The 12,373-nt window shown below is 48.1% G+C and overlaps 2 protein-coding genes across 2 annotated transcripts in view; one reads left to right on the top strand and one right to left on the bottom strand.

The window, feature by feature from the left end:
* Nucleotides 1-9,639, top strand: part of SYNE2 (spectrin repeat containing nuclear envelope protein 2) — a 311,661-nt gene extending 302,022 nt beyond the window's left edge. The window contains exons 108-116 of the mRNA XM_024750801.1: nucleotides 101-240; nucleotides 2,058-2,172; nucleotides 3,111-3,313; nucleotides 4,233-4,433; nucleotides 5,337-5,465; nucleotides 6,623-6,814; nucleotides 7,580-7,663; nucleotides 8,176-8,225; nucleotides 8,508-9,639. Coding sequence (XP_024606569.1) covers nucleotides 101-240; nucleotides 2,058-2,172; nucleotides 3,111-3,313; nucleotides 4,233-4,433; nucleotides 5,337-5,465; nucleotides 6,623-6,814; nucleotides 7,580-7,663; nucleotides 8,176-8,225; nucleotides 8,508-8,730 — 1,337 coding nt within the window. The 3' untranslated portion in view covers nucleotides 8,731-9,639. The remainder of the gene's footprint in view (nucleotides 1-100; nucleotides 241-2,057; nucleotides 2,173-3,110; nucleotides 3,314-4,232; nucleotides 4,434-5,336; nucleotides 5,466-6,622; nucleotides 6,815-7,579; nucleotides 7,664-8,175; nucleotides 8,226-8,507) is intronic.
* Nucleotides 1-12,373, bottom strand: part of ESR2 (estrogen receptor 2) — a 175,180-nt gene that overhangs the window by 109,970 nt on the left and 52,837 nt on the right. The gene's annotated exons all lie outside the window — the stretch shown is intronic.

The raw sequence follows: 12,373 nt of genomic DNA, 5'->3' as shown, positions 1-12,373 counted from the left end.
ATAACCTGATGCCATGTTACCCGTGACCTTTTCTGTGTAACTAAATATGAATGCTTTGGCTGGAGGGAATGGACTGTCACTTGCTATTTTTCTGTTTCAGGTAAATCCATTTCTGAAGGCCACTCGTGGCATGTTCCTGACAGCCCTCCCTGCCGCAAGCGTCGCTACAAACAAATGGGAGGTGACAGGAATGTCCAACCCATCCCCTCCGATTCCAGCACCCCTTATAAACCAGCCTACGTAAGTCTTGACCCCACTGAGAGCACAACCCAAGTGCATGAGTAATAGTTAAAACATTTAAAGGGAGAGAGCTTTGGGTGTATGCTGTGTGTGCTCACTCCCCAGGCGTATTTTGGGTTGGTTTTCCCGTGGTGACATACTTCATGAGAACTCTGGCATAACAGACTGGACTTAGAGATAGCCGTCTGGCCAAACGCCGTCTTTGAGTGTTGATGCGCTATGACAGGGATTATTACTGTTGAGTCAGTCATCGTGCAAACAGCGGAGGAACACAGTGCTGGCCTTCCTGAGCCACTCCTGCGCTCCCAAACCTTTGATGTTTACCTTGCCTACGCATCGTATTCAGAAAACTGTGACTTCCTGTTCAGAAAGGTTTGACAGTGTGCAGTGGTAGACCTGGGTTTGATTCCCTGCCCTACCAGTAAATGGCTCTAGGACCATAAACACTTGACCTTGCCTCTGTAAGCCTTCCTCACCTGAGGACACACCTACCTTACATAATTGTTGTTAGCATTAATGTGTATGAAGGTATAAAGAAGGCCCTCGAAGCGGTCACCATTATCGTTGTTATCACTGCTGTATATGGTTTGTCGTTGTTAAACCAGTGACCGTTCCCTCTTAGTTGCACTTTCCTCAGGCAACATGAGCCCTTGCCACGCTCTGGTTACGCAGCTGTTGCGGGCCAGCCTGCGGAGGACTTAACGTTGGCCCCAGATCATTCTCAGTACAGAGAATTAGTGACGAGCAAGTTGAAATTAAGACGTCTCACACATTTTTAGTGTCATCTCTTAGAGAAACCGGAAGTGATGTGAACATCACTAGATCCGTTGTCAGAGTGCCCTCTGTGTGGAGGAGTGGATGTTGCTAGACAGTTGGAGAAGGTTCTGCCTAAACACGGTCAGACCCCAATCATTTGATAATGTGTTGCCCGTGCCCAACACGGAAACTCTTCCTCTTAGCAAGCAGTTATCATTTTTAATCTGTCCCTCTGTGGTGCTGAATAAGACCTAACAGTCCCGGAGAGAGAGCCCCCAGCACCTCACCTTTGCTTTGCATCCAGGACCATGTGGTTTGGCCTCTTCCGGTAACTATGCTTGTGTTCCTTGCCTGGCCACCTTCAAAAGCTCAGCCCTTTGTGTCTGTGTGTCTGCAACCTCCAATCTGAAGGATTTTGGGTTTTTTCTTTTCATTCCACACAAATAGGCCATATGGACACAATCCCAAAAACACGAGTTTTCTAAAAAAAAGATACATTTATTTTTGGAAAGTCCTGAGATAACAGCCCAGGCAGCTCTGTGATAACACAACAGTCAATATGTACAGTGAAAGATAAATGCTTGGTAATGAATGACCCTAGGAGGCAGGTTTGTGCTCTGTTTCCGATTCCCGGTGATAATAACCAGCTCTACGGAGTGACTGGGAGGGACAACTAAAATTTTGAAAAATACGGTGCAAAGGTAAAAGTGCTAACACAGTAACAGTCTGGTAAGCTCAACGATTGTTTTTAAGCCTTTTTGCGTGGTTGGATTGAGGAGTGTTAGGAAGCCTCAAATTAAATCAGGCCGTTTTATTCCCAATATTGACATCTTACCTGCTTACCCCTCCTCCTGTGCCTTTGCGGAAGCTTTATTTCTGCCATCAGCTCTGCTGCTTATAAATGCAACCCATACACTAAAGTGCCTCTGTATTACCAGCAAGTTACCCTTCAAAAGAAAGGGCTCCTATATCTTCATTTCTTACCTGTTAATATGAACCAAGACATTCTTCAGACGCCTTTAAAATGTATAGATGGTAACATAAACATTGTCTCATTCTAGGTAAAGCTGCTGTTGTCTCCAGGGACTGAAGGTGGCAAAGAAGATCCCAGAGTCCTGACTGGCGGCCCACAGCAGGAAGACGAGGGCCTGGCTGCTCTCACCGGGCAGCAGTCAGGTACAGTTAAATTGGGCCGTTGTTATGAGGTAGAGACTGTGTTTTGGGTTAGTTGGACATTTACTTTAAGGCAGTGCTCAACAGAACACTGATGAGGAATTGACCAACTACATAATTCACCAAAACTGCTGAACTTGGCCTATAGCAGCCAATGTTATTTTAGAATCAGCTGACTTGTATTTATGAACAAATTCCCGTTTGTTGTTTATTCTCTAAATATTGACAAAATGAGCCTCATGATAAAGGGTCTGTTTTTACCTGCATGACTTCACTTGTATGTGAAGATCAGACACGAAGATGATGATCAAAGAGCTGTGTCGGGTGTCTCCTCGAGAGGCCAGAGAAGTCATGACTCAGCTGAGCCTAAAGTCAAGTTCATAGCATCAGCCTGATCATTCATGGACAGAGGGGAGAGTGCCTTTTTTTTTTCTTTTTTTTTGCGGTACGCGGGCCTCTCACCGTTGTGGCCTCTCCCGTTGCGGAGCACGGGCTCCGGATGCGCAGGCCCAGCGGCCATGGCTCACGGGCCCAGCCGCTCCACGGCATGCGGGATCTTCCTGGACCGGGGCACGAACCCGTGTCCCCTGCATCGGCAGGCGGACTCCCAACCACTGCGCCACCAGGGAAGCCCGAGAGTGCCTTAAATACAGCATGAACTGGAGTGCGGAACCTGGGACCACAGTGCATCTTGGCAACGTGTTGGGCCTCCTAGCAGCTCCCTACTTCGTCCTGGCCTGTGTGGGAGTGCAGCAGCACAGGGCTTGAACCAGAGCGAGGGAAACATGCTGTTCCACACTTGGGGGAAGTGATAACCCCCAAACCCCAAGGCTCCTGCAAGGAGCATGCCCCGCAGATTTTATCACTGTGACGCTGAATTAGTTGGAAGCGGAGAAATGTTTGCATTATTGCTTCTTTTTATTGGCGGCTTTTTATTCCAGGTGCCTTCGATAGATGGGAGTTGATCCAAGCGCAAGAACTTCACAGTAAACTCAGAATAAAACAAAACTTGCAGCAGCTGAACTCTGATATCAGCGACATCACCACGTGGCTGGAAAAAACTGAAGCAGAGCTGGAAACGTTAAAGCTGGCAAAGCCTCCCTCTGGTATGCAGGAAATGGAACTCCGAGTGAAGAGGCTGAAGGTGAGTGAGGGCGTGGAGGGGAAGAGGACTTCAGAACGCATATGCACACGCTGTGTGGTTAGCAGCCTCTCGCGCTTCCTTTCTGCAACTAGCAAGGACACAGGTGAAGATTTGTATTTTCATTCAGAGAAGCATCTCCAGATGATCCCAAAGCCCAGAGCAGTGCTGGGGAGGTGTGGCTCCCATCTGACTGCTGAGGGATCCCTGGACTCTTGTGGGACCCCCCCCGCCGTGGCCATGGACAGGCAGCCTAAAAACACCCTTCCAAACTGTACGCAGGCAAGACGGGGGGTGGCGTGCGGAGGGTGAGGAGGAGGACAGCACACCTACCGACCGATTCTGCGGCCTGAGCGGTTACTCTGCTACGCAGTTGGGAGCTGTCACCCACACAGCCAGGGAGCAGGGGAGGGGCAGTTTGAGCCCTGCACTTTGGGGGTGCTCTGAACATGAGCCTGGGCTCCCAAGAAGACCCAGGATAGGAGCTTTGGGGTATCCAGGCAGTCTTCACATTCGTACTATTGGTTTACTTTGTGCACTGACACATCAGGGGTTACCACTCATCCTACGGAATAACACTTCTGCAATACTCCGGGGCGAATGCAGGATAACTATGTGTGCTTTATGTAGAAGACTTTTAATCTGACCCAGAAATGTTATTAAGCCAGACAGAGGCCAGCAGGGTCTATTCATGCCTGCGGTGTAGTTGGTCCACTGGGAGACGGGCCTCGTCTCCCAGCCCAGTCATCTGGCCAGCCAAGTCGTGACCTCGTAAGGCAGCGCCAGTGACAGGCGACGTTGCTCTTGTATGCCGGGCCACGGCTTAGAGAAGTGTTTGGAAGATCCGTTCCCCACTGAAGTTCAAAATGAACCCCACGTCACTGTTTAGAGTGCCTGACCCAGTCTTTTCCCTCTGCGGTAGGAGATACTAAAAGCCTTTGACACCTACAAGGCCTTAGTGGTTTCTGTCAACGTGAGCAGCAAGGAATTTCTGCAAACTGAGAGCACCGACTCCGAAGAGCTCCAAGATAGAGTCGGCCAGCTGCGGCTGCGCTGGGACGCGGCCCAGGGTGCGGTGGAGAGCTGGAGAGAGGGCTTACGGCTGTCGCTCATGCAGTGCCAGGTACGGCGACTCAGCACCAGCCGGTGCCCAAGGTCCAGTCCCGAGCACAGCCAGGCCCACGTGGGTGGGAGAAGAGATAGGTTTACCATCTTCAGGCTGCCTTCACGCAGCCAAATATGGTTTGTGTTAGGAAGCACGCGCTTTACCATTTGTTTCCAAAGCGGCCTACCTGCTGCCTCAGAGACCCGACGCTTGCCCTGCATTTCCCACTGTGTTGCCCAGACCCACCGTACTGTAAGGGTTCCAGCAAGCGTTCCAGTAGGTTGGAAGTGTCACACCAACATTGCCCTGTGTCTGTCCTTTTGCCAGGAACACTGGGTAGCAGAGTGTTAAGAGACCTGGCCCTAGAACAAGGAGCAGTTTAACCCAGCTCTGTAGTTTTAGTAGCCGTGTGACTGTGGGGAAAACACTGCACCTTCTAGACCTCAGTTTTCTCATCTGGAAAATGGGAACAATTCCAGGGCCTACCTCACAGGGTTCTTTTTAGGACTAGATGCATATAACCTTGACCCAGCACCGGCCACACAGTAAATGCCCAACAGGTGAGCTCTGACCCCATCCTAGGAAACAGGCGCACACCAGCGAATCCAGCAGATGTGTTGAATAATTTGTGTGCTCTTCCTAGTAATATCAGGTGGGGTGTTCCGAAGCCCCACCTTTCTGCCAGCACTTTTAACGTGGCAGAATCCAGTGTGCCTCCTGGGACAGGGCTGAGTGCTCTCCTGCCCTGCTTCCCCTCATTTGGGGGCCCTGGCGTTTAGTTTAAATCTGGCCCTTGTATTCACTGGATAAGGACCAGCAGAGCAAATGACGATGATGGATTAGCAGTGGCACGCTGCTTCCCAGCACACCTGCCTTCACAGTCTAAGAAAGGGACATGCTCTGACGTCTGCTGTTTTTTAGGACTTTCACCAGCTGAGTCAAAGCCTGCTGCTGTGGTTAGCGAGCGCCGAGAGCCGGAGGCAGGAGGCTCGTGTCACTGACCCAGAGGCAGACCCCCGGCCCCTCCTGGCATGTCGGGAGGAGCTCCTGGTAAGTCTAGGGGCCCTGCACTACCACTGGCCTCTTCAGAAGGTCAGTGCTTAGGTGGCCTCGCCTGGCATTTCTGGAAACAACGCCCACATGGTGTTCTGCCCTCGTGTTCTGGTTGGTGTCTACCGAGCATCCCTGCGCTGTTCCAAAGCGGGGTGAGTGCAGGGACGAAAAGTCGTGGCCCAGAGCAGGAAGTCTTCAAGACTCTCAGGAACCGGTGATGGAGGTGGTTGGCAGGATCCTGAGAAACTGAAGGCCCTTTGAAGTATTTTTCCCTTGTGAATACAGCTCATTTGGGAGGAAACACGGTGTTCGAGCTGTATGAGTTTTCCATAGCCACATACACAGTCTTTCTTCTGGGAGGGTAGCTGTGTTTTCATATATTTATTTCACCAGCAAGCCAAGGTGAGACCCATATATTCTCACTTGCACTCAAGGTGACATTTTTATCCATGTATTTGTATGTGGTTTAGTTTTAAACATTTTAAATTTAATCAAAACACTGGTCATTGCTTAAAAAATATGTTTTTGGTCTAAAATCTTCGTAAAGCCCCCGTGTCCAGAGCAGCTCTAATAGAGCTTTCTGCAGTGATGGAAATGTTCCGTAGCTGCACTGTCCAGTGTAACAGCTCCTAGCCATGGTAGCACCCAAGCACTTGACATGTGGCTGCTGTGACTAAAACAGCTTTTAATCACGTTCAGCAGCCACACGTTGTCCAGCGGCTACCACGTTAGACATCAAGCAAGACCGCACGAGCAGATTCACTTGATCCCTTACCCTTCTCAATGGTGCGCGTAAGCTGCGCTTTCTCAATTTGTCCCCTTTAGACTTTCCCTCAACTTCCTGCCGTCGCCGATGAGGGCCTAGCCTTCCCACACCACCCCCCTCACTCCTTTCCTCTAACTTCTCCGGCATCACTATTGTCTTTAGAATGAGAAGGAATAAAATAAGATTAAAAATAGGGGTAGAGTGTAACCAACTTGCTATCTAAGTGATGCCGGGCTTGAGGACAGGCAGGCAGGTAGAAGAAGGTGGTGCTGAGTTGGGTACCAGCCACCACTCATCCTGGAACTTCCCTGGCACGGAGAAAGCTTCTTCCGGCCACACCAGCTTCCCTTTCGATAAGCAACTGTTTGACACACGTTTTTATTTTTAGCAACTGGAAAAGGAGCTAGTGGAGCGTCAACCTCAAGTGAACGCCTTACAAGAGATTGCCAGCAGCCTGCTTCTCAAGGGGCACAGAGGAGACTACATTGAGGCTGAAGAGAAAGTCCACGTTATTGAGAAGAAACTCAAACAGCTGCTTGAGCAAGTGTCCCAAGACTTAGTGTCCTTGCAGCAAAGCCAGGTGGGTCCCCTTGTAGCTTCTAAATATAAAAATGTGTGCGAATGGGAAAGCAGTGTGGCAGCCCTGCTTGGGGAGGGCGGTCACAAGCACGTAGCAGCGGTCACAGAGGAGCCATGCCCCTTTGTGCTGTGTGGCCCTAACAAGTTACCAAAGCTCTTCAAAGCCGCTTCGTCATTTGTGAGAGGGAGGCGGCAACGGAACCCGTCAGTGTGGCTGGGGGTACGGAAGACAAGCCGGGTCCCTCCGTCGTTTCTGCCTTCACGCCTTCACTGTTCTCACGTGATGGTTTCCGGTCCTCTCCCTGTCCTGGTCACTCTCCTCTGACCACTCCCTCATTTGTGTACCTTCTTCTCTTAAAATGTGATCCAGCTCAGAACAAACGGACTCGCCAGACATAGGGCAGCCCCTCCCCTCCATCCCAGAGTATATATCTTTCCTTCCGTGCAGCCCAGACTATGTGGCCACGTGATTACATCACCCACCGCGAGCTCACTGTCCGGCTGTTTCTGTCCCCCTCCTCATGTGTGCTCTGGGTTTTTAATGCAAGTGGCTGGCCTCACCTTGTTTCCATCCCCTGTCATCTGAGTAAGGCCCTGTTGGAGGGGGGAGTGAGCGCACCAGAAGAGCCCCTCCTTTTAGCAGGATCACAGTGGGGCAGGGATGAGCGGTGCAACGAAGAACCTGCAGGAACCATGTTTTTGTGCTCTTGAGACTATTCAGAGCCTTCTGTTTCCCCGAACTGAACTCTTGGGGTGTGGATTTCAGAACCCAGACTCACCTCTGCCCAGCTTGGATGAAGCAGACCCCGGAGAGCCTCTAGCAGCACCTGTGCCAGCTCCCCAAGCCAAGGTGAGAGCCCCCTTCTGCCAGGCAAACGACACTGGTTATTCTTGAAAGTTATTGAGATGACAGGGACTTGGGCCTCCAAGGCCCCATCCAGTATTTCATGATAGCACAGATTTCTGCTTCAACCTGCTGGTCAGTAGAGCGGCTTACTCCAAAGATTTAAAAAAAAAAAAAAAAAAACTTTTAAAGACCTAATGGAAAGGCTGTCTTGTGCTCAGTACTCTTCCCTGGTGGGATTGTGCTGGCTGTGGAAGCTGGGAGCCCTCCTGGCATTGCTGAAGGGGCTTCCTGATCTCTCCGTGGCAACAGGTCAACAGGCTGGAACGTGAAACTCTCCCTAGTTTAACTGAATTATTTCTTACTTCAGAGAGTGTAATCTCAAATGTATTACTCTAGGCTCAAAAGCTTGGCAGGAAGACAACCTAAGAAAGATGTATAATTTAAGAAGGAGGAACGTTTTATCATTGACAGGACTAAACTGTCTTCAGTTTACTAATTGGATTATTTTTATCTAGCAGTTCAGAGCAGAGATAACTACAAAAGACAAGGACAAGACAGCCAGCAGGTAACAGCATTACAACACCAGCAATGGGTTCCCTGTCCCACACTCCTCTCCCCTCAGCAGGCTCGCCAATGCCACTCTTAAGGTCTTTGGAAAAATTGGTTTTCTTGTTTTCTTCCATTTGGAAGGGGCTGGGCTTCCCTTCCAAAGCTGAATCCCAGCCGTGGGCCCCATTTTAATCTCAGGTCCTGATGATTGTCTTTACACAAGCAGGGGGGTCAGGTCACGGGAGTGGGGTTTGCCTCCGGAACCTCCCGATCAGCTCTTGACCTCCTCTGTTGCCAGGGTGCCCAGCCCCGCTGGCCCTGAAAGCTCGCGGCCCCAGCGCTCCTTCCTCTGGCGGGTGATCAGGGCGGCGCTGCCCCTCCAGCTGCTGCTGCTGCTGCTGCTGCTCCTGGCCTGCCTGCTGCCCTCCTCCGAAGAGGACTACAGCTGCACTCAGGCCAACAACTTTGCCAGGTCCTTTTACCCCATGCTGAGGTACACCAATGGGCCACCCCCCACCTAGAGGACGGCCCGGCCGCAGCACCACACCCACCAGCCTCTTTGCGCAGTGCCGGGCTCACAGCCCCAGACCAATCCGTGGGGGACTCTGAGCATTGGTCCAGGGACCACCTGCTGCGGACACCTCCCTCTGGGCGTGACCAGAGAGAGCTCTCTCAGGACCCAGGGCAGCTTTCAAATGATCTTGCCCCAGGGCAGGGAACCTGGGCGGCCATCACCCCGGGCAGTTTGGCAAAACTTAGTTGACTGGTTTCGGGATCTCTGGAAACCGCAGTTTCCTGAAGAGCCAAGCACTTTGTGAATTCTGATTTGTCAAACCACATTATTAAAACGTAGTCAATATGGTCAGTGAACAGCAGTGTTCATCACATAATACATATTACAGAAACAAGCAAGCAGATTCCGCCTCAGAAATGGTTCAGAAACTCACACGCACCCTTGGCTGATTGATTGAAACAATCATATTTAAAATATTTAGCGTTAATTTTACTTCAATCAGCAGCAACCTTGGAGCTACAGGTTATAAAACCAAAATGTTCTGCTCAGTACTTAGGTCTGCTCTTTTATATTGCTTTAAATTTTTAAAGAAATTATATTGCATGGATGTGGTTATTTGTGCATATTTTTTAACAATGCAGAATCTGTATGAATAATGTAAACTTTGATTTTTTTTAAAAAATCAGATTTTAGCTTGAGCTTTTTGACTAATGTACAGTAAATGCCAAACAAACTACAGACTTGATAGGGACATTTTTGTAAGTTAATTTTATAAGACTTTTCACATTTAAAGTGGTGCTTCAGGTTTTGTTTAACTGTTTGGCCACGGGTGGGTGGGGGGTTGGTCCAGAGACTTGAAGCTGTTTGTGGTATGTACAACTCAGATGTTTCTCATTAAAAGAAAACAAAAAAGCCATACTTTTGTCTTACTAGATTATATTACAAAGCAGTTAAACGTTATGTGTAATCTTCCATAGAGCAAATATTTTTTAAATATCTGAGGGGATTTACGGGTTTTACAGATTTTGAGCTAAGCTTTATATTCTACTTATTTATCTTTGTACAGAATAACTTATGAGATCTAGAAACCCACACCTGTATAGGAGGTGATTACCCCATGCAGTGAGCCTCCAATGCTGTAGGGGGCGATGCGGGCAGCACAGTGTGGAAGGTGGACGTGAAAGGATCATTTCACCCAGATTTTTGTATTCCCAGCTCCCTCCGGGGTGAATTAACACATAGTGTTTAACAAACGTTACAGACAAAGCCATCTGCTTTCCATTTCCAGCACCACTGTCTATTTCCCACCCAAACAAACAAAGAGTGTGATTAGAAGTTACTGATCCAAATGGAACAGAATTGAGAGCCCAGAAATAAACCCACACACCTACGGTCAATTAATCTTCAACAAAGGAGGCAAGAATATGTAATGGGAAAAAGACAGTCTCCTCTTCAGCGAGTAGTGCTGGGAAAGCTAGACAGCCACATGTAAATCAATGAAGTTAGAACACACCTTCTTACCATGCACAAAAATAAACTCAAAATGGCTTAAAGACTTAAACATAAGACAGGACACCACGAAACTCCTAGAAGCGATCATAGGCAAAACAGTCTCTGGCATAAATCTTACCAGTGTTTTCTTACGTCAGTCTCCCAAGGCAATAGAAGTAAAAACAAATGGGACCTAGTCAAACTTACAGGCTTTTGCACAGCAAAGGGAACCATAAACAAAACGAAAAGACAACCTATGAATGGGAGAAAATATTTGCAAACGATGAGACCGACAAGGGCTTAATTTCCAAATATACAACAGCTCATACAGCTCAACAGCAAAAAACAAACAACCCAATCAGAAAATGGGCAAAAGACCTAAATAGACATTTCTCCAAAGAAGAAATACAGATGGCCAAGAAATACAGATGGCCGACATGAAAAGGTGCTCAACATCGCTAATTATTAGAGAAATGCAAATCAAAACGACAGTGAGCTACCACCTCACACTAGTCGGAATGGCCATCATTAAAAAGTCTACAAATAACAAATGTTGGAGAGGGTGTGGAGAAAAGCGAACCCTCTTACACTGTCAGTGGGAATGTAAGTTGGTGCAGCCACTGTGGAAAACAGTATGGAGGTTCCTCAGAAAACTAAAAATAGAGTTGCCATATGACCCCGCAATCCCACTCCTGGGCATATATCCAGAGGAGACTATAATTCAAAAAGATACATGCACCCCTATGTTCATAGCAGCACTCTTCACAACAACCAAGATATGGAAACAACCTAAATGTCCACTGACAGATGAATGGATAAAGAAGATGTGGTACATATATACAATAGAATACTACTCAGTCATAAAAAAGAATGAAATATGCCATTTGTAGCAACATGGATGCAACTAGAGATTATCACAATAAATGAAGTAGTAAATCAGAAAGAGAAAGACAAATACCATATATCGCTTATATGTGGAATCTAAATATGACATAGGGACTTCCCTAGTGGTCCAGTGGTTAAGACTATGTGCTCCTAATGCAGGGGGCCCGGGTTCAATCCCTGATCAGGGAACTAGCTCCCACATGCCGCAACTAAGAGCCCGCATGCCGTAACTAAAGATCCCACATGCCACCACTAAAAATCCTGCATGCCTCAACTAAAGATCTTGTGTGCCACAACTAAGACCCAGCGCAGCCAAATAAATATTTTTTGAAAAATGTGACACAAATGAACCTATCTATGAAACAGAAACAGAATCACAGACGTAGAGAACAGATGTGGTTGCCAGGGGGGATGGAGTGGGAGACGAGTTCTAACTACTGAGCCCACGTGCCACAACTACTGAAGCCCGCACGCCTGGAGCCTGTGCTCTGCAATAAGACAAGCCACCAAAATAAGAAGCCCACGCACTGCAACGAAGAGTAGCCCCTACTTGCTGCAACTAGAGAAAGCCCACGCACAGCAATGAAGACCCAACACAGCCAAAAATAAGTAAATAAAATAAATTTAAAATAAAATAAAATAAAAAATAAAGCCAGAAAAAAAAACATAATGGAAAAGAATATGAAAAAAAAAAGTTGTTACTGACCCAGTTCCTCAGTTACCTGCTCTTAACCTGCATCTCTTGACACCCGGGAGACACCATGGACTCGAAGCAATCTCGGTCCCTCTCTTCTTCTCTGCAAAGTGCAAACCTTGGGGAAGCCAAGGAAGCTTGTCAGTAGATGAAGGCCAGATTTCAGCACTGGTGGCCCTTCTGTGGGTTAGACACCCCAGAACGTGTGCAGTTCACCAGTAGCTTTATGTAAAGGGACCAGCTGAAGAGAACTGTCTTTTACCAAATTGTTGGAAGTGATACGGACACAAAGGTACTGCTTTACCATGCAACCTCAAAGTCTCTTTTAACTCTAAAATAATCCATCTCTTTTCATGGATTACAATAACCGTAGAGGGAAATTTAAATGAAAATATTACCAAACTTTTTCTTTAAGCCATTGAGTTGGTTAGAAGGTCCTCGCTCCAGGTTCTCCAGAGGCAAAAGGCAGAATATCTCTACCTCCTTCCCTTCTTTCCAGCCCAAAGGAGGTGACTACTCTAGAGACCTTTTCTGCCTGTAAGGAGGGACTCTGGGGCAAGTCCAAGCTGCGGAGAAAGGA

The sequence above is a fragment of the Neophocaena asiaeorientalis genome, unplaced genomic scaffold, assembly GCF_003031525.2.
Source record: "Neophocaena asiaeorientalis asiaeorientalis breed wild unplaced genomic scaffold, Neophocaena_asiaeorientalis_V1.1 scaffold140, whole genome shotgun sequence".
Classification (NCBI taxonomy): Eukaryota; Metazoa; Chordata; class Mammalia; order Artiodactyla; family Phocoenidae; genus Neophocaena; species Neophocaena asiaeorientalis.
The sequence above is the reverse complement of the archived record's forward strand: the minus strand, read 5'-3'. Positions and strand labels throughout refer to the sequence as shown.